Here is a 26,652-nt window from a genome sequence, read left to right as displayed (position 1 = left end):
AGGGTCCGCCCTCCATTGCTGCCACAAGCTTTTCTATGCTAGTGCTCCTCCTCACCTTAGGACTGCTACCCAGATCTGAGTATGTGCAAAGTAACAGAGTGCTAGTAAAAAGACCCCTATAATCTCCTTCTGATTAGTTGTTTGACTGCTTACCATCTGTGGGCTGAAAGCTGCCACTGACACTGCTGATTCAGTCACTCCCAAGGCCTGCGCCTGGTTTGGTGGGGCCAGGGCTGTGCTGGCATGACCTACACTGGATTGTGCTCCATTCTTACCCAGGTGCTATACACCTTTCCTGTTGATCTTCTAAGTTGTTTTTGGCATCTGTGGACTGACAGATCTGGAAACCACCACTGCTGCCAGTGATTCAGTCACTCCAAGGCCTACTTCTAGTTTGTTGGGGCCTGCTGCATGCTGGCCTGTGCTCCTCTCTCACCATGGTGCAACACACCTTTCCTGTCAACCCTCCAACTTTTCTTGGGCTGGAAATTTGTTTCATTCCATATTTTTGTGGTTTCTGCTGCTCTAGAATTTATTTAGAGTTTTTTTTTTTAAAGGTATTTGGAAGTGTTTGGGGGAGAACTCAGGACAATCCCTGCCTTTACTCCACCATCTTGGCTCCACTTCTAAACTACCTTCTTTGTGAGAAAAGATACTTAGTCTGAAAAAAAAAGTAGAGAGAGCACTCAACATGGAGTCAGTGGAGTCTGAGGTATGAATCCTGCCTCCAAAACTTACCTACCAGGTGATCACAGGTAAGTAGTTGCAGAAAAGGACCTCTGAGGTCACTGAGTTCAAATTCCTTTTGACAGATGAGAAAATCAATGCCAGGTGGGGACACACTAGTAAGTATCAGATAGAGGTGGGATATGAAGCCACATCTTCTGACTCCAGAGCCAGTGAACCTTTTCCATTGTACCATCCAAGTCTGTTTCTTCAATCATAAAATAGGGATAACAATATTTGCAGTATCTACCTCACAGAGAGCTGTGAGAACAAAATTAGATAATGTATTGAAGATTAAAAACAAAACCATCTAAAGTATTCTTTAAATAATATTTATACCTGCAAACTTGCCCCAGAGGATTAGGATCATAGATAATCATTCTACCTCCTTATTTAGTTAATTTTAATAAACGCTATCAATTCCTTATTTTTCATTTCAATAACTTGAGTGTGTATATATGTCATTTCAGGTGTGTTAAGTCTATAGAATGGGTGTTAACCGTTTGCATAGTGTGGGTGGAGTCAATGTCTTCTACAGAGAGAATGATAAATCATGAATTAGGATTCTGCTATATTCTTAAGGAGGATCATTTGTGGTCAGAAAAGACAGAAGGCAGAGTTGCTCAGTTTTTATTTTGCTTCCATTTTCTCAGCCAAGGAGAGTGCTTTTGCACTGGAAAAGGCTAAACAAAAATGATTAACAGGGAGTTGATATTCAAGATAAGCAGGAAAACAGCAAGAGAACACCTGGTTGCTCTTAATGTATTCAAGTTAGTTGGCTGACATGAACTACATCCTTGGATCCTGAAAGAACTGGCAGATGTCACTCCTGAGTCACTGTCAGTGATACCTGAAAGATTGAAAATGTGAGAGGTGCCACAAAATTGGAGATGAGCAAATGTCCCTATTAAAAAAAATAACTGGGGGAACAGAGTCTACAAAACATAGCCTACTGAGCTTGACTTCAATTACTGAGAAAATTCTAGACAGTGAGATATGGATTAGATGATAAAAAAAAATAGATTCAGAACTGATGGAGTGACCAGAGTTAATGGTTTAATGTCAATGATGCAGGAAGTCTCCAGCAGAGAGTCCAAGGGGTCTGAGTTTGGTCTTGTGTTATTCACTCCTCTTAACAATGATTTGAATAAAGATATATGGCATGCTTATCAAATTGATAGAAGAAACAAAGCTGGGAGCAATAGATAACATATTATATGACAAAGATATTGGCGAGCTGAGATGGACAAAATCGAATACATGGAAATTCAACAGAAGTGAATGTGAAGTCTTACATAATAGTATAATAAATTAATTTTCTAAATTTCAGAAGGGGAAGATTCAGTTAGAACAAGTATTCCGTAATAGGTGGAGGTTTTAGTAGACTGAAAGTTCAATGTGAGTTAGTAGTGTGATGTGCCAACTAATAAAGCTATTATGATTGAAAGCTGCTTTAAGAGGCCTTGATTCCAACATAGGGAAATGACAGACAGTTCCACTTCAAATTGCTCACATCAGACATCATCCATAATATTGTGTTAAGTTCTAGGCCCCATGGTATTGAATACATTGATAACCTGGAGAGTGTTCAGGATAAGAAAGGTCCTTATGCCCAAGACCAGTTCAAATAATTGGACAGTTTTAGTCCGAAGGAGAAGAGACTCAGGGTGGGACAAGACAACAGTGTTTAAATATTGGAGTGACTGTCAAGCAGATGGTAGTTGATCATTTATGTTATCCTATAACAGTGATTCCTTTTATGACTTCACTCCTGACTCCTTTCGTGCTGTTAGGATGTCCAGAAACCAAGCCCTGGAAGACTGAACACTTTTGTCCCTGGATAAACTGTCTGATTGGTGGTGGCCTCAGTCAGGCTCCAACCTATCTCCTCATCTACTTTCCATTGCACACAGTTCCCCCCTCCCTCCCTTTATGGTTCTCAAATCACAACTAAACTACTCCTGGAATGAATATGTTCCTCTACTGCTATGGCTCTCTTCACCGTTCCTGTAACTTTAACCAAAATATCCCTCCCTGGTGCTTGAAGGCAAGGACTGTCTTTGTTTCTGTATTGGTATCTCCAGTGTTTAGTACAGTGCTTGATAAAAAGTGTTTAAAAATGACTTTTAATTAATTGATTTACTTATTTCTTCATGAGTTGTACTATACCTATACATACACAGACATAGATACAATATTGCTTGCCTTCTTACTGGAGGGTGAGAATCTAGAGTTGAGAAATAAAATAAAAATAGCATCTCTCCCTACATATATACATATACATATCAATATATATATAGATACATGTATACACATATACATATTATACATATATATGTACTATACATATATGTATATACATCATATTTTTTAAAAAATTATTTCCAGTTCCAAATTCTCTCCTTCCCTCAAGCCTCATCCCTACCCACTGAGAAGGCAAACAATATATGATACCCATTACACATGTGCTGTTAGACAAATTATATTTCTATATTAGACAAGAAAAAAAAGGCAAGAAAAAGTGAAAATAATATGCTTCAGTCTACCCTTAAAGTTCACTAGTTCTCTCTGGAGGTGGATAGCATTTTTCATCATTAGTCCTTTGGAATTGTCAAGGATGTATGTACTCATCAGAGTAACGAAGTCATGCACTGTTGATTATCACTATAATATTGCTGTTCCTATGTACAGTGTTCCCTTGGTTTTGCTCACTTCACTTTGCATCAGTCATACAAGTTTTCCCAGGAAAAAACAGATTTTTTTGAACCAGAAAGAATCTCAGCGACCACTTAGTCAAACTCCATTCACGAGACGAAGAAAAAGGCCTACAGAAATTAAATTACTTGCTCCAAGTCACAATTGCTATTCTTTGAATTATGCTTATGTTGTGCAGGGATTCTCGTTACGTGCCTCTTGTATAGTTACACTGTTCCTTTGCAGGCTGACAGGTACGTATGACCCTGTCCCTTTACTTTTGCTTTGTAATTGCCTTTGCTCCAAATACAATATTGCTTGCCTTCTTATTGAAGGGTGAAAATCTAGAATTGAGAAATAAAATAAAAACAGTATCTCTCCCTATATATCATACACATATCAACATGTATACACATATACATACATTTGATATTTGTTTATCAAGCTGATCTGTTTGCTGCTGTTTGAATTCATTTTGCATGAATGCTCAGCATTCCATGGCTAAGCTACTCCTTAAAAAAAAAGAAAAGGTATTTGTGTCAAAAAACTCCATTGGGACATTTATTGGTTAAGAAATTTCCCCAGTGTAACATGGTGCAGGGTGTGGATTTCTAACCATAGATTGTATTTTGTGACAATCTAGTGTTTATTCAAAAAGAAATGACAAATGATCAATAATGTGGTGCAATAAATAAACTTGGATAAAAAGTATTAAAGCATGTGCAGGAGCTAGGATATTGCACTTTAATGAAAATCTGGTTTCTATGGGAATAAATTAAAGAAAGAGATCTAAAAGGCTGTTTCAACCAGGAAAGGGAGAGGAACATGATAAGAATTCTAAGTTCTTGGAATAGCATTCCCCTATGGTCCCAAAGCTGGATTATGCAGAGCATGTCTCTCCCTGGTAAGAGGGCACAGAATCACAGATGGTACAGAAGACTCTGAGAGACTTAGTTTTTCAGTTCTGAAGAAAATGGAGTCAACTTTTTTTCTGAGGGATAAGGGACATAACACAATTTGGAAGATATATTCTAGATGCGAAGCACCAGACCATGACAGAAGTTTGTGGCCAGAGATAAACTGCTAGCCTGCTCATGTCACTGACTGGCATGGGGGTGGGAATGTGAGAGGATTTATCTCCCAATGTTATAATTCTGTGTAACCAAAAGGGATGGGGAGAACTGCTGGGGGAAGATGAATGTAACAAAATTCTAGTTTGTCTTGCGTATCTGATACTATAGGACTGAGCATGTTGACAGAGCAAGATTGCCTATGGAGCATGCCTTTCTTTACTGCTGTGGAGAACTGCAGGGTGGGATCTGGATGGCCTCTCCTTTTCTGACCTTGCTAAGTGATAAAATGTACTTTTACAACTGGGATTATAAAGCTGTTCTGAGATTCCAGTATATGACCACTACTGGTCAAGTTCTGGTTTGAAGCAGATGGAATAAGGAGAACCAAAAGGGAGGGAGTAAGAAGAAAGAAAGGTGGAAGGAAAAAGGGGAGAGAGAGAGAAGGAGGAAGAGAGAGAGAGAGAGAGAGAGAGAGAGAGAGAGAGAGAGAGAGAGAGAGAGAGAGAGAGAGAGAGAGAGAGGGGGGAGAGGAGAGAGAGAGAGAAAGAGAGAACATGAGAGAAACAAAAGAAGACAGCAGACACAGAATCATTAGGGATATGATGATTACTGAACAAGATGAAAAACCCAATGAAATTATTCAACCAAATATTTATATTCAACAGAAATCTTTTAATCAGGCATGCTTTTTCCTCCTGCTCTCTTCTCTATTTTTCTTTGAGCTTTCTAGTAAACAAAAATCTAGTTTCAGTTGTCGCTTTGCTAGCCTCTAACCAGAGCTCCCGGAGGCATGTGGGTGTCTGTAATAGTGTTACACGATTAGGATCATGACACTCCACAGATTTCTAACACCTCTTGGCTTCTACTCAGACAGAAACCAATTACTATTCTGAAGTCTCCCACTGAGACACATCAGTCGAAAGCCAATGAAATTCATATTCTTTAACTCTCTTGCCTGGCTCAAAGAACATTTTGGGGTTTAGGGAAAAAAGGAAAGCTGAAGTCTCCCTAGAGGATTTGTGGGGGAACATCAGTTCCCTATATCCTTTCTGAGGAAAATATGCTGCACAAGATGGATTTGTGAGTCAGAGAAACTAATTCCCATTTGGTTCTACCATTCTGATACCAAAGAAGTTCAGGGGTTATAGAAGTAAGAGATATGACTAAGGTACATAGATATTAGGAATGAAAATGGCCCAGCTCCTCATATGTGCCAATGCCAAGATAGTGAAGCTTCATGATCTACAGAGCTTCTCAAGAGTGTTGCTGCTCATCATCCTCCTAGTGGGCAATGCTATTTGTCTTAAATGGAAAATGACTGTTCTACAGTTCTAAATACAAGCATCAAACTGTATACTCACTCCATAAACATGTATTATCTTGTTCCTGGATTTGAAATAAAAAACAGAATTTGCCCATTTGCTCATCGTGTCTTGGCAGAATGTAATTTTTTTTGAGGATTATGATTCTGTGTTTTTGTATATTTGTGCTCTAGCTGACTCTATGTCATGCAACATAAGTATTCAGGTACAAGTATTTTATGAGGGCAGTAACCTGCATACTCATCATTTTCATGTAATATTAAATGAGAATGGTGACTTAGTGTGACAGAAACAAAAAAATATGCTTCCCAAGTCAACAACTGCAATAACAGGATTACAATAGCAGAACTTCATTATTTTACAGAGAAGGGAAATTGGGTCCCCTCAAAACATTTATACATGACAGGTCACAGGCTGGAATCTGAAATCAGTTCTTTTGTGGTCTTCCCACTAATACCATATTGATATACATTATTATGCATATTTCTGTCCCCCATACTGTGGCTGCTTCTATTTTTTTCTGTTTCTCAAGTATCTTATCAGAATTAGAGGGAGACTCTGCAGAGAAAGTGGAGGGGAAGGAAGGCTATTGTATCTACTTTATCTAAAGTTATTTCCTGACAGAGTAAGGCTATGCAGCCATTATTTGCAACTTGTACATTAGGCTAGAAGCGACTCATCCACAAGGACCTTTGTCACATAGCATCAAACAAAAGGAGGGTAAAACTCTTCTGGAACATAAGGTATTGTTGTTTTGCAATGATTCATTAGTAGACCACTGAGCAATCACAATGGAACCTGCTTGCTGTAAATATATTTGATTTAATCACCAATAAATCAAGAGAACCCTGACTGTCTGAAACAAAGCCAGTAATTTGTAAGAGAAATTAATATTGACATAATTCTGGAGCACATATTACAAGATCCTTTGCAGGGGATGGCAAGTACCTGATGCCAGACAAAAGAGTGGCAGTCTAGGGTGTTGTGTGTGTGTGTGTGTGTGTGTGTGTGTGTGTGTGTGTGTGTGTGTGGATATCCAATTTGCCTCACGAACTTGAGCAAGACTACTTCTATGAGAGGATGATAAGTCAGCCACTAGTGATTCAGAGGCAATGTTCAATGCTAAATATGGAGTAGCGGAGAAAATGGGTAACCCTTTCCTCTCACCTTCTTCTTGGACAGCAGGAAAACAATATTCTAACAGCCTCTCTCATGCCCTGACCTAACTGCATGTACACTAAATTAGTTTTCATCAGTTCCTTTTTCTCAATATTGTTCCTTTTTTCCTTTCCTTCCCTTATGAGGTAGATAGAGTAAGTATTTTTATCTTCATTTTACAGAGGAGTAAACTGAGATTCAGAGAGGTCAAATGACACTCTTAGGAGCACATATCTATTAGATTTTAGAGCTAGGACTCAAACCTAAGTGTCTTGACCCTAAATCTACCATGCTGCTGCCTCTTTTTTTAATATTTCTCCCAGTGTGCATGCCTGCCTCTCTCTCTCTCTCTCTCTCTCTCACACACACACACACACACACACACACACACACACAGAGCACAACTGATTGAGTTTGTACCCAGTGGTAGTTAATAAATGTTTGTTAAAATTAAATGAAAAGTCTAGTGTAATTTTATGGTTCTAAAACACCAGGACTGCATGAACTAATAACTTTCAAGTTTCCTAATATATGCATTAGTTATGTAAATTAGATGATCCTCAGGCCCGTAAGACAAAAGAAATGAGGTGGTAAACTATTAAACATGCTAACAAAAAATGGGAAATACAGAAGCTCAGGTTGGGAGGTAGGGTGGGGCAAAGGGAACCATGTAGTCCAACCTGTAAATGAACAAGGATCTCTTCTCCCACACATCCAAATAAATGGTTATCTAACCTTGGCTTGAAGACTTCTAGTGAGTAAAAAATCCTTAATTCCAGAAACAGCCCACTTCATTCGTGGATTGTTCGAAATGTTTGGAAGCTTTTCATATCATAAAATTTGAATTTATTGCTTTTTGATTTCTACCCATTTCTCCTACTTATGTCCTTAGGACTGCCTACATTCTGAACAGCTTGGTAGTTGTGTTTCTTGGAGTGCTCATACTCTTGGTCATTAGAGGGTATAGTTTTGAGAGTTACTGGAAAAAATTAAAACATTTATTAAGAATTTCTATTGAAGTGAAAATCAACCTACCTTCCAGTTTGTTCAGTGTTTTGGGATTTTCCTAAATATTTTCTAAGGATGTACTTCTTTTTATCACTCACTAATTTATAAACTGGGTAGCTATGTGGCACAATGGATAGAATGCCAGGCCTGAAGTCAGAAAGACTGGATTTGTATTCGGCCTCAGACAGATAATAGCTGTGTGACCCTAGGCAAATCATTAAACCCTGTTTGCCTCAGTTTCCTCATCTATAAAATGAGCTGGAGAAGGAAATGGCAAACTGCTTCAGTGTCCTTGCCAAGAAAACCCCATATGGAGTTACATATATTTTGGTGCCCCCCCCCCCCCCTTTTTAAAGAGAGATGGCTTTTTACAATAGCAACAATGAATTGTTCTCAAAATTATTGTTGGGACAGGGACATACTGGACTATAAATGTGTTTCATAACTGGATGAAAAAAGAAAAAAGATTACTTGTCTTTTGCTAATAGAAAAGGAGCACTTGTATCTTTTTTCTTGAATCACATAGAATCACAGAATTGTACCATGTTGGGATGGGAAGCTCAATTCCGTGTGGACAGTCTCGGGCAGGTAAAAGTGGGACTTCTAAATCTTAGAGTCTTACGAGGCCCTCCATGAACAGCGGGGGTTCGAGAAGGTCAGACTGAGCTAGCTCGGCTAGCTTGGGTATTTCCGCCTCTCCCCGGGAGATACGTGATGGGTGGAGTCTCCCTGCCCTCGAGGTCGTCCCGGATTGGAGCACACCTAGTTACCTAACAGCACGGTATTGAGATGCAAACTGTGTGGCTGAAGGTTAAGTAGGATTGAGGAAGCCTGAAAGCTCTCTCTTACCACGTGAGGAGCCAAAGAGGACAGTAGGCTCCGCTTCTCTTCTTTCCTCTCTCCCCTCCCCCTCTCTCCCCGCTTAACTTTCTGCTTGCCTGGACTCTCCGTCCCTCCCGTGTTCTCCCCTCCCCTCTCTCCGCTTCCACTCTCATTCCAATCCCGCCCTGGCCTCTCCGGCCCTTCCAGCAGGCTTTTAATTACACCGAATATCAGGAAATCTAAATCCTCCAGCTCCCCAGGGTATTGTTGCTCATGAGCAGTCATTTGCTCTCCGACCGCTCCCCATTTTTCTCTTGATATTCCTGCCTGCTTGAGCCAAGGAGAAACTTTCCAAATCCTTTTACAAAATTCTCAGAGGTCATCTAACTCTATTGTGACCCCCGCCTAACTGCATTCCCTGTGAAGTTTCTCAGCCCAGACCTCTTGTTCCTCTGGCTTTATTACTGGCAATAGATTCCCCATCTCCGTCCTTTTCCCAGGGGTTTGGGAAGCTTCTCTCCACTTTCTCTCCTTCCGAATCTAGGATTCGGGACTCGCTTCTTTCACAGCCCCTTCCGGGTGTACCCCAAAAGCACCCAGGATTATCTGCGCTCCCAATCCCTGTTGGGGCGCCAACTGCCAAGCCTAGAGGCCTGTATTGGGCTACCCGAGTCTTTCTTACCTCACCTCCGAGGTCTTCGGTTGGCCAAAACCGGATGCACATATGAGAGAAAGGACGTTCCAGAGTCGAACAAGGGTTGAGCTTTATTTCAGGGTCTAGTTACAAGTGCAGGGGGGTCTTCCTTAGGAGGAAGAGGGGGAGATTTCCTAAGGAGGCTAAGCTTAAGGGATTGGAAGTAGAAGTAGAAGCGGGGAGAGAGGGGGAGGGGAGAGAGGAAAGAAAAGAAGCGGAGCCTACTGTACCATCTAATCCAAATCCTCTCTATTACTTGGTAACAGTTCTTTAAAGAAGAACCCACCAGTTCTAGACGCTATCTATTCCATTTGGGGATATTTCTAATTTGGGGGGATTTTTTCCTTACATTCAGTGTAAATTTGGCTCTGCAGCTTCTTACCCACTACTCCTAATACTGCCCTGGGGAATATAATTTATGTGGCAAGGTAAGACGGCCTCTATTTGGGTCTAGTTGACACCTGTGTTTCTAAATATGAGTTAATAAACTGACATTCTAGTGAATAAACCTGTCTCTTTTGAGTGTTGTTGGCATGGATTTCTCTCCCTAGGATAGATTCTAAACAATAAGATCAGGGATTCCCAACCTGGGGGACACATATCTGGGAACACAAAAAGTTGGTCACTCGAGTATGGTATATTGAATATTTGATAAATGACTCTATTATCCGATTGCAATATTCCCAAAGTGGTAGAGTTAGTGAAACATTCTGTAGAAGGCAGGGGCAGAGTGGGAAAAGGAGAAAGAGTTAGACTGCATCTAAAAAATTGGAAAGAGACAGTTGAAGGAATAGATCCTACTGACCCAAACCAGATGAATGTGGGATTTAAAAATGAAACCCTTTTCATATTGAGCTAGAAAAAACCCCTAGCAACAACAACCCAGTAAAAGATTAACTAACTGATCTCCCAATAACCAGAAAGTCTGAACTGATTTCCAAAAAATTAAATTATAATACTTTTAATGTACCCTTGGAGAAACATCTCATCATTACTAATGTGCTCAGAGGTTCCAATTCTGTTTATGACAACTTATCTCTATGAATCAGGATTCTTGGTTCTCTTTTCAAATCCAAAGCAATAACTGAAGGCTGAACCTGATATGCAGGAATCTTTCTCAAAAATCATACTTAGAAAAAACTGCTAGTTTACAAGAAACAGAATTAATGGTCTTACTATTATTGGATTGTATTCTGATAAACATTTAAGAAATTTATGTTACTAAAAATGTTAAGTACAGAGCAGTTTTATTCATGAAAAATTAATCCCTTTATTTTATTTCTTATGTGCATATGCATGGTAAACTTGACATTTCTTTTCATATTTATTAAGAAATATGAAAAGGTTTACTGAAAACCAAGAGGTCCAGGGACTAAAAGAAGTTGTGAACTCCTGTCCTGGGTAAACTGATTTTCAGCTTGTGTACTTGCACTTGTGGTTACCTCACCAATCTTGGGAGGCATAGTCTGAAAGCTCATCCAGGCTCATCACATATGAAATATTTCAGAACAAGTCTAGGGCTTGCTCTCTAATAAAGCAGGGATTGACAGGTGAGTGTCAGCAATAGGTACTACATCTTTCACTCTGGATTATGCAGCCCCCACCAAAAGAGGAATTTTAAGCAAAAATAATTGATATGAAGAAAAGTGTTTACTTCTCAACCTAAGAGCCTAATAAGGTCCAATATGTTGGACCATTTAACGTGTATGACGGAGGGCAGCTGTCTTTGTTTTGCACAGGGTTTTGGTTACCAGAAATAATATATAAGGTTACATACAGAGGTCTGTTTAGAGAATTGTTGATTATATACGATAAACCTTAGATGGATACGGATTTCTCTAGCAGCCAGTTACTGTGTGTTTAAAAAATGTATGAAATTTCAGGCCAAGTCAAATATATTTTAGGAAGGCAAATCTGCTGTTGCTAAAAACAAACAAACAAAATGTTTGACTCATTCTTAAATTGTGGATTATCAACACCAGTGGAATACTCTTCTATAGGACTTGCAGCAAAGTCCATCAACGACTGTTTCTAGAAAAAAGATGTGAACATTTGGGGCTATAATGTTAATGAGATGTACAAGCTGACTAGCAATATTTCTTATCCCTCTTCATATTTACTCATTAGTTGCAAGCATTTAACGAAAAGGTGAGACTACATCTTAGTCACATTAAATAGTTAAATTAAATCACATTTAGCTTTTAAAACCAAAACATCATTCTAAAGATGACCTCTCTATTCACAGCACTTCAGATGTTTCAGGAGTCCTCAGCGTCTTTGCTGTCATCATTTAGGCGGCACTGGTTCTCTTAGGTACAATTTCAGATTTTCATCTCCCCCTTTTTGAATTAATGTCCCTGTGATTGAAGAAAGGTTCTCTTTTTGGATGCCAGCTCTAATGATACCCAAAGTTAAGCAAGTTCAGGTATAATGTGGGATGGATGAGATGCTATGTTAACCATTATCTAGTGTGGTTGCCTCAAAGATTTCCTGGGGCTTGCTTTAAGATCTACTCATTAAGAAAATGAAAAACATTACCGAAAAGACACTTCTGCTCCTCCTATTAAGCAAAACGGGTTTGATAAAAGAGGCTTTAAAAATTTTGCTAACCTACTGATTATGATTCTATTTAGGCTTTTTCTCAACAAAACATCACTTACTGATAGCTGAGATAAAGGAAAGCTTAGGAAAGAGAAACAATAATCTAAATAAATTTAGAAGTATTGAACTTTAAATCTGGACATACAGATACAAACAAACACAATGTAACTTTTAAACTGACAAAAGAAAAATTAAAAGGAAATTCAGTTTTCAAATTCTAAAGTTACCCAATTGTATGATGTTGGGGATGGAAGCTCAATTCCATGTGGACAGTCTCGGGCAGGTAAAGGTGGGAACTTCTAAATCTTAGAGTTCTCATGAGGCCCCCCAGAAAACAGCAGGGAATCAAGGAGTGAGACCGAGCTATCTCGTGTATTTCCGCCTCTTCCCGTGAGAAATGTGATGGGAGAGAGCTCTCCCCGCCCTCGAGATTGGCCCGGGTCTGGGCACACCTATTGTTATCTAACAGGCAGGGTATTCAGGTGCAAACTACACGGCCGGAGAGCTTAAGTAGGGTCAGGAAAGCCCGAAGGCGCTCTTAGCGCGGAGGGGCCCTGAGAGACAGAAGGCCTCTCCTCCCTTTTCCTCTCTTCGCTCTCCCCTCCCCCTCTCTCCCCACTTACATTTCTACTTCCAATCTCTTACCGTAAGATCTTGCCTCCTTGGGAGATTTCTCTCTCCCTCCTAAGGAAGAGCTCCCCCTGCACATGTAACCAGGACCCTGAATAAAGCCTAACCCTTGTTCGACTCCGGAAAGTCTCTTCTCTCATACGTTTATCCGGTTTGGCCAACCGAAGACCTGGGACAGGTAAGGTAAGACTCGGGTAGCCCTCAGGCCTCTAGGCCTGGCAGTATGAAAACAAGTATATAAATTTATTTTCAGATTACAGTTGTCGATACTGTTGGGGAAAATACAAGTTTTTTTCTTCTACTCATTTTAGGAAGGAATTTCAAATTGTGGGAAAAAGTAAAAATAGTATGATATGAAAGGACTAACTGCACAGACATTTCTGTTTTTCCTAGGTTTCCACTCCAAGGGCACTGGAGTGAGAGTTCTTCTCTGAGCAAAGCCCAGCCACTTCCCGCTTTGTCGTGCAGGAATGTCAGCAGTCTGGGTTTGTTGCATCAACCTGTTTCTGAAGGAATGATTATGGCAGCAAAAATCTCCCATTATGACTCTGCTGCAGAATTTGAGCAGTGAGAAAGATAAAATGGAAGGATAACCCAAATGTTTTTAGAAATTAACCCTAAAGAAGATGTTCTTTTAAAAAAGTGGTAAAATTTAATGGTCCCATAAGGTCTAAGTGTGGCCTGTGAACTGGCCCAGGGCTATACCAATTGTTCACAAAGACAGAAAACCTACAGTGCCACTTTCAGGAATAATGAAGACAAAGCATTTGACATTAGCAAGAATAGGAATGACAAGACTGTGTGTTTAGATAAGGTCAGAAGGTGATCGAATCTGACTTCATCAAAAAATAATGATGCTCAATTCTCAGAGCACTTAGCTGGGCTGCCACAACCTCTTCAGCTTCATGCATGTATTGCATGATTAAGAAATAACTGGCAAATCATGCTGGACACAACAGTATCAGTGTTAAGAGTTATAAATAATTCTTCTGTTTTACTTTAAGACAACTCCTACCCTCCCATTCAGTAATGTAATACAATGACTCCCACTGCCTCTCCCCTCTGACCCCCCAGGAATTGACATGCCATGCCCCCTTGCCCCAATGAACAGACAGAGCAGCCAAGCTAAGTAGGAAGTAGGAAGCAGATCTAAGCTGGTCCTTTGAACACGGGATCATTTCATGTACATAATTATTCTGTTAAGAATGAAAAAGAGCCAATGATATGATTGAATTTTAAATATGACTTTAACAAATTTTAAAATGTAGTTAAGAGATATTAGAAAATATTTTGGGGTTTTGCATATACAGAGAAAAAGAAGAAAGGAGTAGCATTAGTATTAAGTGTATTTCTTTTATGTTGAGTGATAGGAGGTATTTGCTGACAGGGGAATCTGAAGAGGAACAGAATAGGACCAGGAATTTAATGGAAATCAACAAAAATAAGACCATTTACCTTCATTACTGGCTGTGCAAAATATTTGGCACTCCAGTCACAGAATCCTGTCTGCATTGTAGCTGAAATGAAACTTTTGTGTCCAACAGTGTCATCTGCATCGTCAGTGGTCTTCCAGGAGAAAATATACACACACAGAGAGAGAGAGAGAGAGAGACAGAGAGAGACAGAGAGAGACAGAGAGACAGAGAGACAGAGAGAGAGAGAGACAGAGAGAGAGACAGAGAGAGAGAGAAGAGAGAGAGAGAGAGAGAGAGAGAGAGAGAGAGAGAGAGAGAGAGAGAGAGAGAGATCACAAAGAAATAATTAGCAATCTGGCCATCTAAGAAAACCATTTCTGTCCCCCTTTCTACTTCATGTCTCATTTCTCCAATTAAAAATTCTGATATTATTCTGAAATATTTCTGTATCTGACTATAATCTCCTATTATTCTACCTTTCCCTATGCCTCAACTCCCCTAAGCCCTTTCCTTGTTCTTTTTAATACCTCTGCTCCATTCACCCCTTGGTAGTTTCCTCTCACTTCATTTTCCTTACTCTTGATTTCCTACCCCTTTGTCTTATTATCACACATCCCTTGTTAAACCTCAGCTGGGAATTATTCTCACCTTCTAATTCCTAAATTCCTATTCACATGCTGCTGAATAGAGCTGGAGGAAGTCACACAACTTCTCTGACAGGGTATATTATAAATTTATGTTGTTCAACTTCATCAGGGCCTTCAACGCAGTAAGGAAATCCTCTGAATTTTCCCTAATTGCTTCCAAATTTAATTTCCCACAAAGGTTCTTTTTCAAACCTTCCGTTCTCTCCTCAAAACTCCTACACCTCTAACCTCCAGCTATCCCCCAGCTGAGGACCTGCCATTTTACTTCACTTTAAGAAAACTGAGGTCATCTGAGATAAGCTTCGTCTTCTTCTACTCTCTTCATCTCAAAACACTCTGACATCATCCTCAATTATCTTGCCTTTCCTTTAGGCTCTGACAAAGTAGTGGTTCCTCTCCTTGTTTAGGCCAGTCCTTCCATGTATCTTTAATTATATACACTTTCCTTTCTCCTGCAAATTAAAATCTTAATTATTGCTCCAATCCCCAATCTTCAGTATCTCTCTACCTACTGGTTACTTCTCTATTGCCTTCATTTATACTCAATTCTTTCCCCTCTCTGTGTTCTTAAAAAAACTTTCATTAGACCCCAACTTCTCAAGGTATCTCTTTTCTTTCTCAGCCAAGTTCCTAAAAATTATTTTATATAATCTGCTTTTACTTTCCCTCTTATCATTCCTCCACCCTTTGTAATTTGACATGTGAACTCATCACTTACCTAAAACTGATTTCCTCAAGGCTCTCTAAACAATCAAAACTGATGGCCTTTTCTCAGTGTTAATTGTTCTTGACCTACCTGGGGCAGCTGGCACTGTAGACTTCCCTCTCCTCCTGGACACTTTCTCTTTTCTCAGTCCTTGTGATTCTACTCTCTCCTGGTTCTCAGGACACTTATATAACTGCTCTTTCTCCATTACTTTGCTAGCTCCTCATTCATATTATTACCCTAACTGTGGGTTTTTTCCAGGGATCTGTCCTAGGCCCCTTCTCTTTCTATAATCTCTTTTACCGAACTCATTGATTTTCAAGGTTTAATTAGTAGCTCTATGCGTATGACTCAAAGGTCTCTATACCCAGCCCCAGTCTCTTTGATGAGCTTCAATTCCACATCAACAACTGCCTATTATACTATGTGTCAGAGAGACATCTCAAGCACAAGTCCAAAACTGAACTCATTATTGGTCTTCCCAATTTTTTCCTTCCTCCAAACCTTCCTATTTCTTCCAGTCTCCCAGGTTCACAACATGGGCATTATTTTCAACTGCTCCTTTTCCCTCACCTATCTCATCTTCAGTTGTCAAATCTTGCTTTTTCTCCACATCTCCACACCATTTCTCACCTCTGACCCTTTCTCTGCTCACTCAGTCTATGGCTTTAGTTCAGCTCCTCCTCACACCCATTTAACTGGAATAGCTGCAAGTCTCTCTGCATGTCAGGTCGTCTTCCACATTGCTGTCAGGTGATTTTTCTTAGGTATGAGAAGTTGACCATGTGATCCCTTTGCTCAACTCCAGTGGCTTCCTATTGCTTCTTAGCCAACCTTTCTGGTATCACTGAACACCACTCATAGCTCTCACACTATGTAAACCAGCCATTCATTGTTCATGACACTCCATCTCCCTGACTTTGTACCAGCTGTCCCGGGTGCCTGGAATACATTCCTTTTTCATCTTTACCTCACAAAATCACTCTTTTCTTTCAATATGTAGCTCAAGCACCACTCTGTACATGAAACCTTTCCTGATTTCCCCAACTTCTAGTGACATCCTGTTCTAAACGACTTGTATGTAACTAGCCCTGGCATTCACCATTTAGAAGTACTTATGGTACTGCAAGCCCTCAATCTGACTGGAAGTTTCCTCCCGGCCTCCATTTAAGGAGGGTGCCAAGGCCAGCTATCTTCACTTCTCACTGGGCCCCACCCTGGACTTCTGAATCCACAGTCCCTTGTGCTAGGTGCCTTCTCACACCCCCATCCCTACTTTTCAGCATCCTTTTATGTGTTGTCTTCTCCAATTAGAATGTAAGGTCCTTGAGGGTAGGAACTGTCTTTGATTTGCTTGTAGTGGAATCCCTAGCACTTAGCAGAGTGACAGGCACGTACAGTAAAGGCTTAATAAATTCTTGCTAACTGACTCAACTAATTTTTATTCATTCTTTGTATTTAATCTGTTTATACTCATATACATACTGTTTGCTTCCCACATTAAAACATAAGATTCTTATGAACACAAATTGTTTCCCCAGTATATATGTATATCCCCAGTACCTAACAGTGCCTGGAAAATAGTATTGATTAATAAATACTTACTGATTGATTCCCTAATAATAAACAACTGGACTGGGAAAATCCAGAAGAGGGCATAAAATAAAAAAGAACAATTTCTTCAAGTAAGATTTGAAACCTAATTATGATAGCAATCTTAGTGATGTGTTTGTGTTGGGACAATCAAACAAAACGTCTGTTGTTAGCTGTGCCAAAATTGGAGTCCAGAAATGTTAGCCAATGATAAACACAAAAACAAGCTTACATCTGGCTTGATTTCTTGATTAGATTGGCAGATGAAGCAGCAGCTGCCATTATGTCAGGTTTCATCCACAGGAGAGCTAAGCTTCACACTTGGTACCATTTGGCAGTCTCTACTACTGAGCGGCCTAGGCATGGAGTAGCAGGTGGTATTCTTAGTTAGGAACAAGGTACAGTTGCTGAATGACATTTGTAAAATTTTCTCTACCACCTGGCAGCATCATGCCTAGCCAGTATGATGGCAACTTTTTAATCTACTGGACACAATGATTCTCTCCACAGTTATCCTACTTCTTCCTCTTTCATCAATTGACTCTGCTAACCCCTCCACTGATTAGAGGTCTAGAATGCATGACAAAAATACAACCATACTACAGGCCCACTCACTTTGCAGAGATGTAGTTGGTATATCCTGAAATTTCTTTTTAATCTCAGTGACCTTGGCATAGGAAGTCAGAAAAAGGTCACAAATATTTGTCAAACATCATTTTATGATCATGTACTACACATGATCCTGACAAATAACATCTTCATCATGCAAATTAAAACATGAAGTTTATCTCTTCAGAATGTCTTTTGAAATGTGTTAAGAAGAAAATAGGATCAGTTTATGCAGAAAACTTGAATGTTTTTTAAAAAATAACCTGCTCAGATTAAATAATTCTATTCAATAGCTGTGGTTAACATCGCCACACCACCCGCTGCAAAATAATATTTCTCCAGGAAGAAGGAAAATCAATTCTATTTTTTGGTTTTATTTTATGGAAGTTGCCAAGAATAGAAGAAATGAGACTAGTGGTGGCAGCAATAAGATAAATGCACATTGCAATATTCATAAAGGATATAAGAGCTCAAACAATAGAGTAGATGTGTATGCAAAAGACAAAGAAAGGAAGGGGATAATCTGACAAAATGGACTAACCAAGAGAACAGAGTTGAATGAGCTACAGGAAACAATCTTGGCTCTGTTACAAAATGAGTGACATGAAGTTACTTAAATCCTGATGCCCTTCTTCTAACACCTGAGAAATATGGAGACCAGTTCTTGATTATGAATTAATGAGAATGGTTGTAAAGGACTTACATGAAAATAATGAGCCCCAAGAAAGCTCTGTCAAATAGTAAAGGTGGTTGTTGGTTGTTTACCTGATCTGGACCTTTGTCAAACATCTTTCGTGTCCTGGGGAACTGGTGGGAGTGAGGTGTATACTGCACACCCATGGTGCCCACATTAGCTGGTCTGCCCGATGGGATGTCCCGACTGCCTGGCTGCTTAGTCACATCATTGGTCAGGCTAGAGCTGCTGGTACTGGATGTTGGAGGGGAGCCTCTGCCAGAAGAAGAGTAAGAGATGAATATGATGTTTTACAAAAAACTTCTTACTGAAAAATAAAAACTTTCATTATCCCCCACATAGAGTTCATAGAGACCCTAAGAAATCATTAGGTCTAGCCCCTTGTCTCTAAGCACATGCTCTCTTAAATTGTTGAACCCTACTATGGAGTGAGACACTTTAATTCCTTTCCCAACTAAGTTTTTTCACAGAAAACTAGTATACCAGTATGTAGACTAAGAACTAACAGCCAAATGAGTGACTACTCTTATCAGTAAGGAATACAGAATAGTTTACTATGCTTTATCTGCATTTGTCATGCAATTAAACTGCTCCCTGAGGTACAAAACTGTCAGAGGGAAAAAGTCTTCCTCTAAGTTTTCTAATTGGGGTATGTTGCTATTGACTTTTACAGTTTTGTAGGAACACTAAGGAGACCTGTAATTGTTATACTGTGTGCAAACAATGAGCTGACCTCAACTTGGAGAAGACCTCTGGGAATGAAGGAAAATAGATTTTCCTTCTGGTGGGAGGAAGAAGGGGGGAAGAGTATGGAAGTTGGAGAAGGGAAGAAATAGATGAAGTATAAAAGAAGAGAGCCTATCATCAGAGAGAGAGAAAGTACTAAGCAAAAATAAACCACAGGACTCAAGGACTCTAAGTCAGTAAGACACCTTACCCGACTTGGTGAATGTGCATGCCCTTGTTGGTAGGGCTGGCCGGGGCAGACTGAGTGAGAGAAGACGTGTCAAGGATGCGCTGCGGACGGGCATTGACAGTGGCCTGTAGAAAAAAGGGACAGACAATCTGCAAATATTTATTAAGAGTTTCCTACATGCCAGGAATAAATATAATGAATCCATACATTCTAATGGGGGAGATAAGGATACAGGAGAGCAGAATGACTGAGATAGGGGCTGGACCTATGATACCATTAGTAGAGGAAACTTCCTACACCTACCAATGGAGGTTGGCACCTTCCTGGTAACTTTCAGACTTGCCTAAGGAACTGGGAGGGTAAGTGAATTGCCCAGGATCACACAGCATATAAAGATATATCCAGAACAAATATAATGAGGATAAATGCAAATGACTACATAGTCATTGAACACGATGTGGTTTGAGAGGGGAGGACACTAGCACTTTAGGGAATCAGGGAAGACTTCACATAGGAGGTGGTGCATGAGCTATGGCTCATGCCATAAGAAGAGAGGGATTCTCTGAGGTATAGGTGAAAGAAGAGAGGGATTCTCTGAGGTAAAGGTGAGGCCGGAGTGCATTGGTCAAGAGTAATAACCCTTCTCAGTTTACAAGATAAAAATACATGGTTATTGGCTCCATTATATGGCTCTACAACTATATACTAATATGCATTTACAAAAAAGAATTTTGACCACAAAAACACACACAAGCTGTTCACAAAATGCAATTCTTGATATGTACTTGCTTTATTATTTTAAAATTCTAAACCAATTTGATCTAACAGCCGGGGGGAGGGGGTGGGGAGATGAAAAGATAAAATGAAAAGCAGTCCCTGTTCTTACAATCTACTAATTGTTTATCTGGGATCCAATAAGTCCTAACTATAGCAATTATTAAAAAAAATAAAACTACTTATGTACTACCTTAGGTTAGACTTTTCATCACCTCTTGTTTGAACCACTCCAGTGACCTCCAAGGAACTTGCTCAGCTACCAGTGTTCTCTTATCTGATTTCTAGCTTCAAAAACAATCTTCCCAGGGTAAAGGTTTGAACATGTCACAGCCCTGCACAAAAAAATTTGGTGGCTCTCTATTGCCTCTAGAATAAAATTCCAACACCTTACACTGGCATTTAAAGCATTCTACCATCTGGCTCCTACTTTTTCTAGCTTTAATTCATGATACTACTCATTACACTCTCTATGTTCCATTCAAAAGGGGCCACTAGTTGTTTCCTGGACTTGGCTTAATACTCAGTTGTAAATGTTCTTTCCTGTCTCAAACTACTTTGCATTTGCTTATCTGTGCATATACAAGCTTCCAGAGATTGTTTTCTTCCCGACTTGGTATCCCCTACACTAAATACAATACAATATCCCCTTTGTAAATAGTAGGTATTTGAGAAATATGTTGAATTGAAAAAAAAAGTTACAAAGTGGTTAAAAATGAAACAAGGCCAAAATTACAAGAGCAGAGGGAAGGTCTCAACTTCCTGATCAATAATGAGCTGTCCCTGTTCAAATGCTGTGAGAGTACTTTGAAACTTTCCTTTGCCCCTATCACATACAAGCATGTGTTATAATTATTTATGTGTATGACATATCCCTGTTATTCCTCTTCTCTCCTTCTACTGGCATAGGGGATGGATTAGAGATTGAAATAGACATTAGTTCTGAGACTATCATAATGATCTAGGTAAGAGACCATAACAGCTTAAGGTGCTAGCCTTGGGGATGTTGTGGAGGTAGAACTAACAAGAGTTGGCATGTAACTGGATATGGCAATATAAGCTAAAGGCAAAGTTGAAGATATTTTTGAGATTGAAAAACTGGGTGACTAGAAGGATGTTGGCACCCACAAAAGAAATATGGAAACACCTGGATGTGGGATAAATATAAGAGAATATAAAGGAAAGCCACATGAAGTCTGAGGACAAAGATCTGCTTATGCACACATAATCCACTAAAACATACTATAAGTACAAGTATTTGTACTTAAGGCTACTTCCTATACTTACCATTCCCAGGGTTATACTCCCTTCAAGGAGAGTGGTTCTGGAGCAAATTCTCAACTGTCATTTCTCCTCTTCCCCCCCGCTTTCCCCTCAGATGTCTAAGCACTCACACCACTTTAGCTTTCAGACAAATCCTCTTGAACATCGTAGTTCTCATTTTGAGGAGATATGAGTAGTGGCGGACTCATTATAATACTGTACATCATGTACTCTTCAAAAAGAAAAAAGCAGACTCTATTCTCTGAAGAATAAAGCTGGGTTCCTGAGCTGGCCTTCGAATGTATTATCTGCTTCTGTCCTTGTTCAAAGCCATATGAGTACTATACCTCTTGCTCCTTCCTAAAAGCATAACTCTTTTAAGAATTAAACTGACTACGGTATGGAAATAATTACTTAGGAACAGAAAGAGAAGATATATATATTAAAATAGTACCTAAGTAAGACTGTAATTATGCCAGAAATTCAATGCATGGGACCCTTGTCCCAAGCTCGACCTCTGTCATTAAAGTTGGTTTGTATTCATTTAGTTCCCTAAAGAAATTTATAAAATCCTTGGAGAATTTGGGCTGAGGGGAGCAACTAGGATAAAGGGCTCTCTACTATTTTTTTTCTTGAAGAGAAAAAGAATTCATCTTGAACTGCAAAACAAGCTCTCATGTCTCAGTTCTGTGACTTAGTGATGTGAGAAAACACTTGTTCATCTTAAAATAATTTATTTCATGTCACAGAATTTTTTCTTTCTGTATTCCTTCATCAAAAATACTTACCACAGATTTTTGCTTATAATGACTGAAATTTTTTTTTAAAATCTATGTACAGTAGGAACAGTAACTTTGAATACCTGCCCCTGGTTGAAATAGTATAGACCAGGAATTGCTTCTGAATGTTGTGATCTGATTATGTGCAACATGTAACTAGGGAAGTAAGTGGAAGGGTAATTAAGCCTCAGGCCTTCTAAGGGAGCAGCTTGATGGAGCCATCCTGGGAAGCTGCTTCATTAATGAGTCATACCCATGAAGCTCTACTTAAAGAATCCAAGGCTTTCTATAACTGTATCCAACTGTGTTGCCATTAGCATCTGGAGAAACCAGAGAAGCTGATCATTTTCACTTTTATTTGTTCTATTTTATGGTCTCAAAACATGTTCATCATTTGATGCTAAATCCTATGGATGATGGGAAAATAGTCAGTGTTGTAAAGCTTCCTTCCTCTGGGGCTTGTATGGCTTGAAATTCTAACACAGGAAAAGAAAATCTGTGCCAGCTTAAGACTTGGTACCCAGGAGGGCAGGGCTTCTTTGTTTTAGGATTTAATACAGATTTGGAAACCTGAAGTTTGCTTTAGAGTTATAAATGATAGGGAAATGATAAACAAATAAGACTGTTTATTGGGAAGTGAATTGTCTTTTTTAAAAACCTAAATTTTGCGAAGATTTGTCTTTTTTAGTAATCACCCAGCACAGTTTTAGGGGAGGAACTCAGATTCACTCTGAACACCCAAAGTCATTAGACTTCAAAGAGCCTATGACACCCACACAGAATGATGACCTAGTTTTAAGGGACACAGCTGAAGAAACAGACATCAGATTAAAAAAACAAATAAAACCTATTTAACAAGACCTTGAATTGGCACCTTCCTGCATATCTCTATTTCTTCCTGAATACATAACTCAACTTCCAAGAAATCTAATTTTTCATTTATAAATGTCAATTAGTAGTTAGGAACTTTGGAAAGGCAACCAGATCCATAGATTTAAAATGCAAGACAAATTAATTACACAATCCTTCATTTAAATAGCATCAGAGCATCCAGGATTCAGTTTAACGAACATTTATTAAGTCTACTCGCTGTGTACAGAGCAATGAATGAGTCAGAACTGGGGAAAAAACTAAGTTAAGGTAAGACAATGTCCCTGGCTCACAGAATATGGCATATACACAAAATATTACAATAGAAAAATTATATATCAGAGAGGTACAAAATGCTTTTTGGGCAGTAAAAGAAGGTTGCTAAGGTCACAAATGAAAGAAGGTTCCTTAATATTATAAATAAAGGTTTTCTCCCATTGTAGAATGAATGAATGAATCTCCTTGAAGGCAGAGACTATTTTAATTTTTGTCTTTGTATCCTGGGTCACTAACACAGTAAGAGATATAAAGACACTAAATAAATGTCTATAGAATTGAATCCTTGCTAAAACCTGGAAACTGGAATTTTTAAAAACTCTCCCCGCCCCCAGCCCCAAATGAATTACCTCCACAGTAAAACCTATCCATTCTTCAGTTTGTTTTCTCTTAGGTATGCAAATTGCTTGACCACCTCACATGCCTCCCCTCAACTGCCAAAGTCTGAAGACAATCATATTTCAGATAAATAAAGGGTAGAAACTTAAACTAAGAAACTGTCATTTCATTTCATATTGCTCATTTGGGAATAATTTTTGACTGCTCTTCTCCACACTTCCAGAAAAATGGTTGAAGGCGGAGGAGGAATACTTTGTTGTTGAACCAGAAAACTTCACCAAAATTCAGCAACCTTTCAATTACTTACAGAAATATAAAAGCTCCAACAACCACTGCCTTAGACAGTGACTCATTACCCAAACTTCTCAGACACTCAAGAGATGATCCCACTCTGAATGTGCCATTCCATTCTACTCTGTGGATCCATCAGCCCCCATATCAGCAATGAAGTCCCAACAAGAAAAATGAGTAGGAGTTACTGGGTTCTTAACTCACTTTTCTACTTCAGGGCTTCCCAACATCACTAAGGAGTAGGATTTCAGCCTTGGATGAACGGATTTTTGTTTTTTCCTGGCTTCTCTTGATCATTGCTATTCTTTTAGAAAGTAAATTAATTTTGCTTTAAGTTATCTGAAAGGACAAGTAGTTCTTTACTAGTTCAGGTAAAATCTATTACTTTTTAGTTAGAGTAGTAGCATTAACCTCAGTTAGAAACAGGGCAACTAAACTATACATAAGGATTCCTGCAGGCTGCATATTACTCAAAAAGCCACATATTAACATTATCTATGGTTCATTGTATCAGTATTTATTTTGTTAAATTTCCCAATTACATTTTAATCTGGTTCTATGAGGGGAGTGTCAAGCTGGGTGTATGACATCTTCTGACTTACAGACAATTTGGCATAGAGGATAGAGAGTAGGTCTCGGAGCCATTAAAACCTAGGTTTTATGCCTCTGACATATACTGCCTGCGTGAGCACACACAAGTCACTCTCCATGCTCTAGGTAATTCTTTAATAATATAAGTTTCAGAGAAGCAGTAACCTGCATGGTGGAAGGAGTTCCCTCATCTGGAAGCTTCCTATACCAATGAAATCACAGGTCCAGTTCCTATAACTATTCTTGTTTTTATTTTATCAGTCTTTTAGAAAAGAAAACTACTATATGTATTTTAGGGAAGATGTAAGGTGAAATATCTATTTCAAGAAGGAAGGAGGAGCTGCCCAGGGGATATTTTCAGATTCAAGATCTCAGTGGACTCGGTGCTCTCCGAACCTGAAAGAAGAGAATCAATCCATAACTCTTCCTCCTTCTCAACTCTTGCTTTTGCTTTTCTACATATACTTTATCCTGGGTTTATCTACCTTAATAAAAGTATCATCAAGTTCTTTTAGTATCTCGTGACTATCAATAAAGCACTAAGATTCCATCCTTTTTCCTATTTCCTATTCCACTTCCCATTCTGATCATATGTAATCCTTGTGGATGTCTTCTATTCCTTATCTCTCAACAAATCTTTGTGGCTGTACCCTACTCACGCCCATACGGAATCTTTCCATTTTATTTTGGGTCACTTGCAATCTTTTATCTTCCAAGACCTTGGAGTTCTCTGAAGAATATGGTAAAAACAGATTACTGAACATACTTATTGTTATGTGTGGATTGTCCATTACCTTTTTGTGTCTGGCAAATTTCTAAAGACACACACAGACACAGACACAGACACAGACAGACACACACACACACACACACACACACACACACACACACACTTTTAAGGCTTTTTCCATATGGCAGAATCTTACATTTTATGAAAATGGTCATAAAGATAAGAAAATGTTATTTGGATAAGTAATTGCTTATGCATTCTTGGTCTCCATTTTAAAATTAGTTTTAATATATGCACTTTTTCATTCTTTTGAAATCTTTCTCCTTTAGAGATATCTTGAAAAATGAACCCTGAATCTCCTTACAATTATGTCCCCTTCAGCACAGCTTCCTTCTGTATGTATTTGGTGAGGTTTAACAGCTCTTCCCAACTTTATTTTCTCAAGTACTACTCCCACTTATTTAAATAATACATTGTAAATTTAAGAGCAAGACTCCAAATATCACCATAATGAAAACACAAAAGACACACCTGAAGAATTTTTCCACTTAATGTCTGCTGTCCTCTTATTAGTTTACTACTAATTATTACTACTGATGCTCTCTCAATTGTCTGGATCAGCTGTGTCTCTTGCCAAGCTTCACATTTGGTACTTTACCCTCAATTAAAAAAAATTGTGAGGTGATACAATATTCCATTATTATGGCATAGAAGGTAGTGTCAGATGTGGACTCAGCAGAACTTGGTATGAATCTCAGCTCAACTATTTATTGGTTATTGACCACGGGCAAGTCACTTACCTTCTTCCAATCCTATTCTCATCTGTGAAATGGAGATAATAATACATATGCTACCTCACTAAGTTGCAAGATTTCTGAACCCCAAATAAAGTAATCAGTCAATCAATATTTATTAAGTGGTACTATGTGCCAGGCACTGTTCTGGGTGCTGGAGATACAATACAAATAATGTTATTTCTATTCACAAGGAGCTTACATTCTAATGGAAAAGAGAACCAGTGCCTACATAAATACGTGTAGTGTCAATATGAAATGAATAAATACAAAATGTACAGAGGGACCAAATAGACTAGAAAGGCTTCAAGGAGAAGATGGTGCTTGAGCTGCAGCTTCAAAGTCTAAGAAGGATTCCAAGAGACTGTGGGAAGGAGAGCATGCCAGGCACATGGGACAGTCAATGTGAAGGGAGAGAAATAGGAGAGGGAGTACTGGGTATGAAAGTAAGGGAGGTCCGTTTGGCTGGACCTCAAAATGATAGAGGAAGAATACAATGAAACTAGAAATATGTTCGGGTCAGGTTGTTAAGGGCTTTAACAGCCAAACAGAGAAGTTTATATTTTATTCTAGAGGCAACAGGAAGCCACTTGAATTGACTGAAAGAGGAGGTCAAATAGACAGGTCTGTACTTAAA

General features: G+C 39.0%; 1 protein-coding gene across 10 annotated transcripts in view; it reads right to left on the bottom strand.

Annotated features, from left to right (window-relative positions):
- The window catches only part of RPTOR (regulatory associated protein of MTOR complex 1), a 503,724-nt gene that overhangs the window by 64,340 nt on the left and 412,732 nt on the right, over positions 1-26,652 (bottom strand). For 9 of the 10 annotated variants that reach the window (XM_072645257.1, XM_072645259.1, XM_072645261.1 and 6 more), the window contains 3 exons: positions 19,330-19,433; positions 18,464-18,647; positions 14,184-14,294 (listed from right to left, as the gene is read on the bottom strand). In XM_072645257.1, coding sequence (XP_072501358.1) covers positions 14,184-14,294; positions 18,464-18,647; positions 19,330-19,433 — 399 coding nt within the window. Of the gene's footprint in view, positions 1-14,183; positions 14,295-18,463; positions 18,648-19,329; positions 19,458-26,652 lie in introns of all 10 variants that reach the window. The other variant, XM_072645258.1, reaches the window with a different exon arrangement.

This window comes from Notamacropus eugenii, chromosome 2 (genome assembly GCF_028372415.1).
Source record: "Notamacropus eugenii isolate mMacEug1 chromosome 2, mMacEug1.pri_v2, whole genome shotgun sequence".
Lineage (NCBI taxonomy): Eukaryota > Metazoa > Chordata > Mammalia > Diprotodontia > Macropodidae > Notamacropus > Notamacropus eugenii.
The sequence above is the reverse complement of the archived record's forward strand: the minus strand, read 5'-3'. Positions and strand labels throughout refer to the sequence as shown.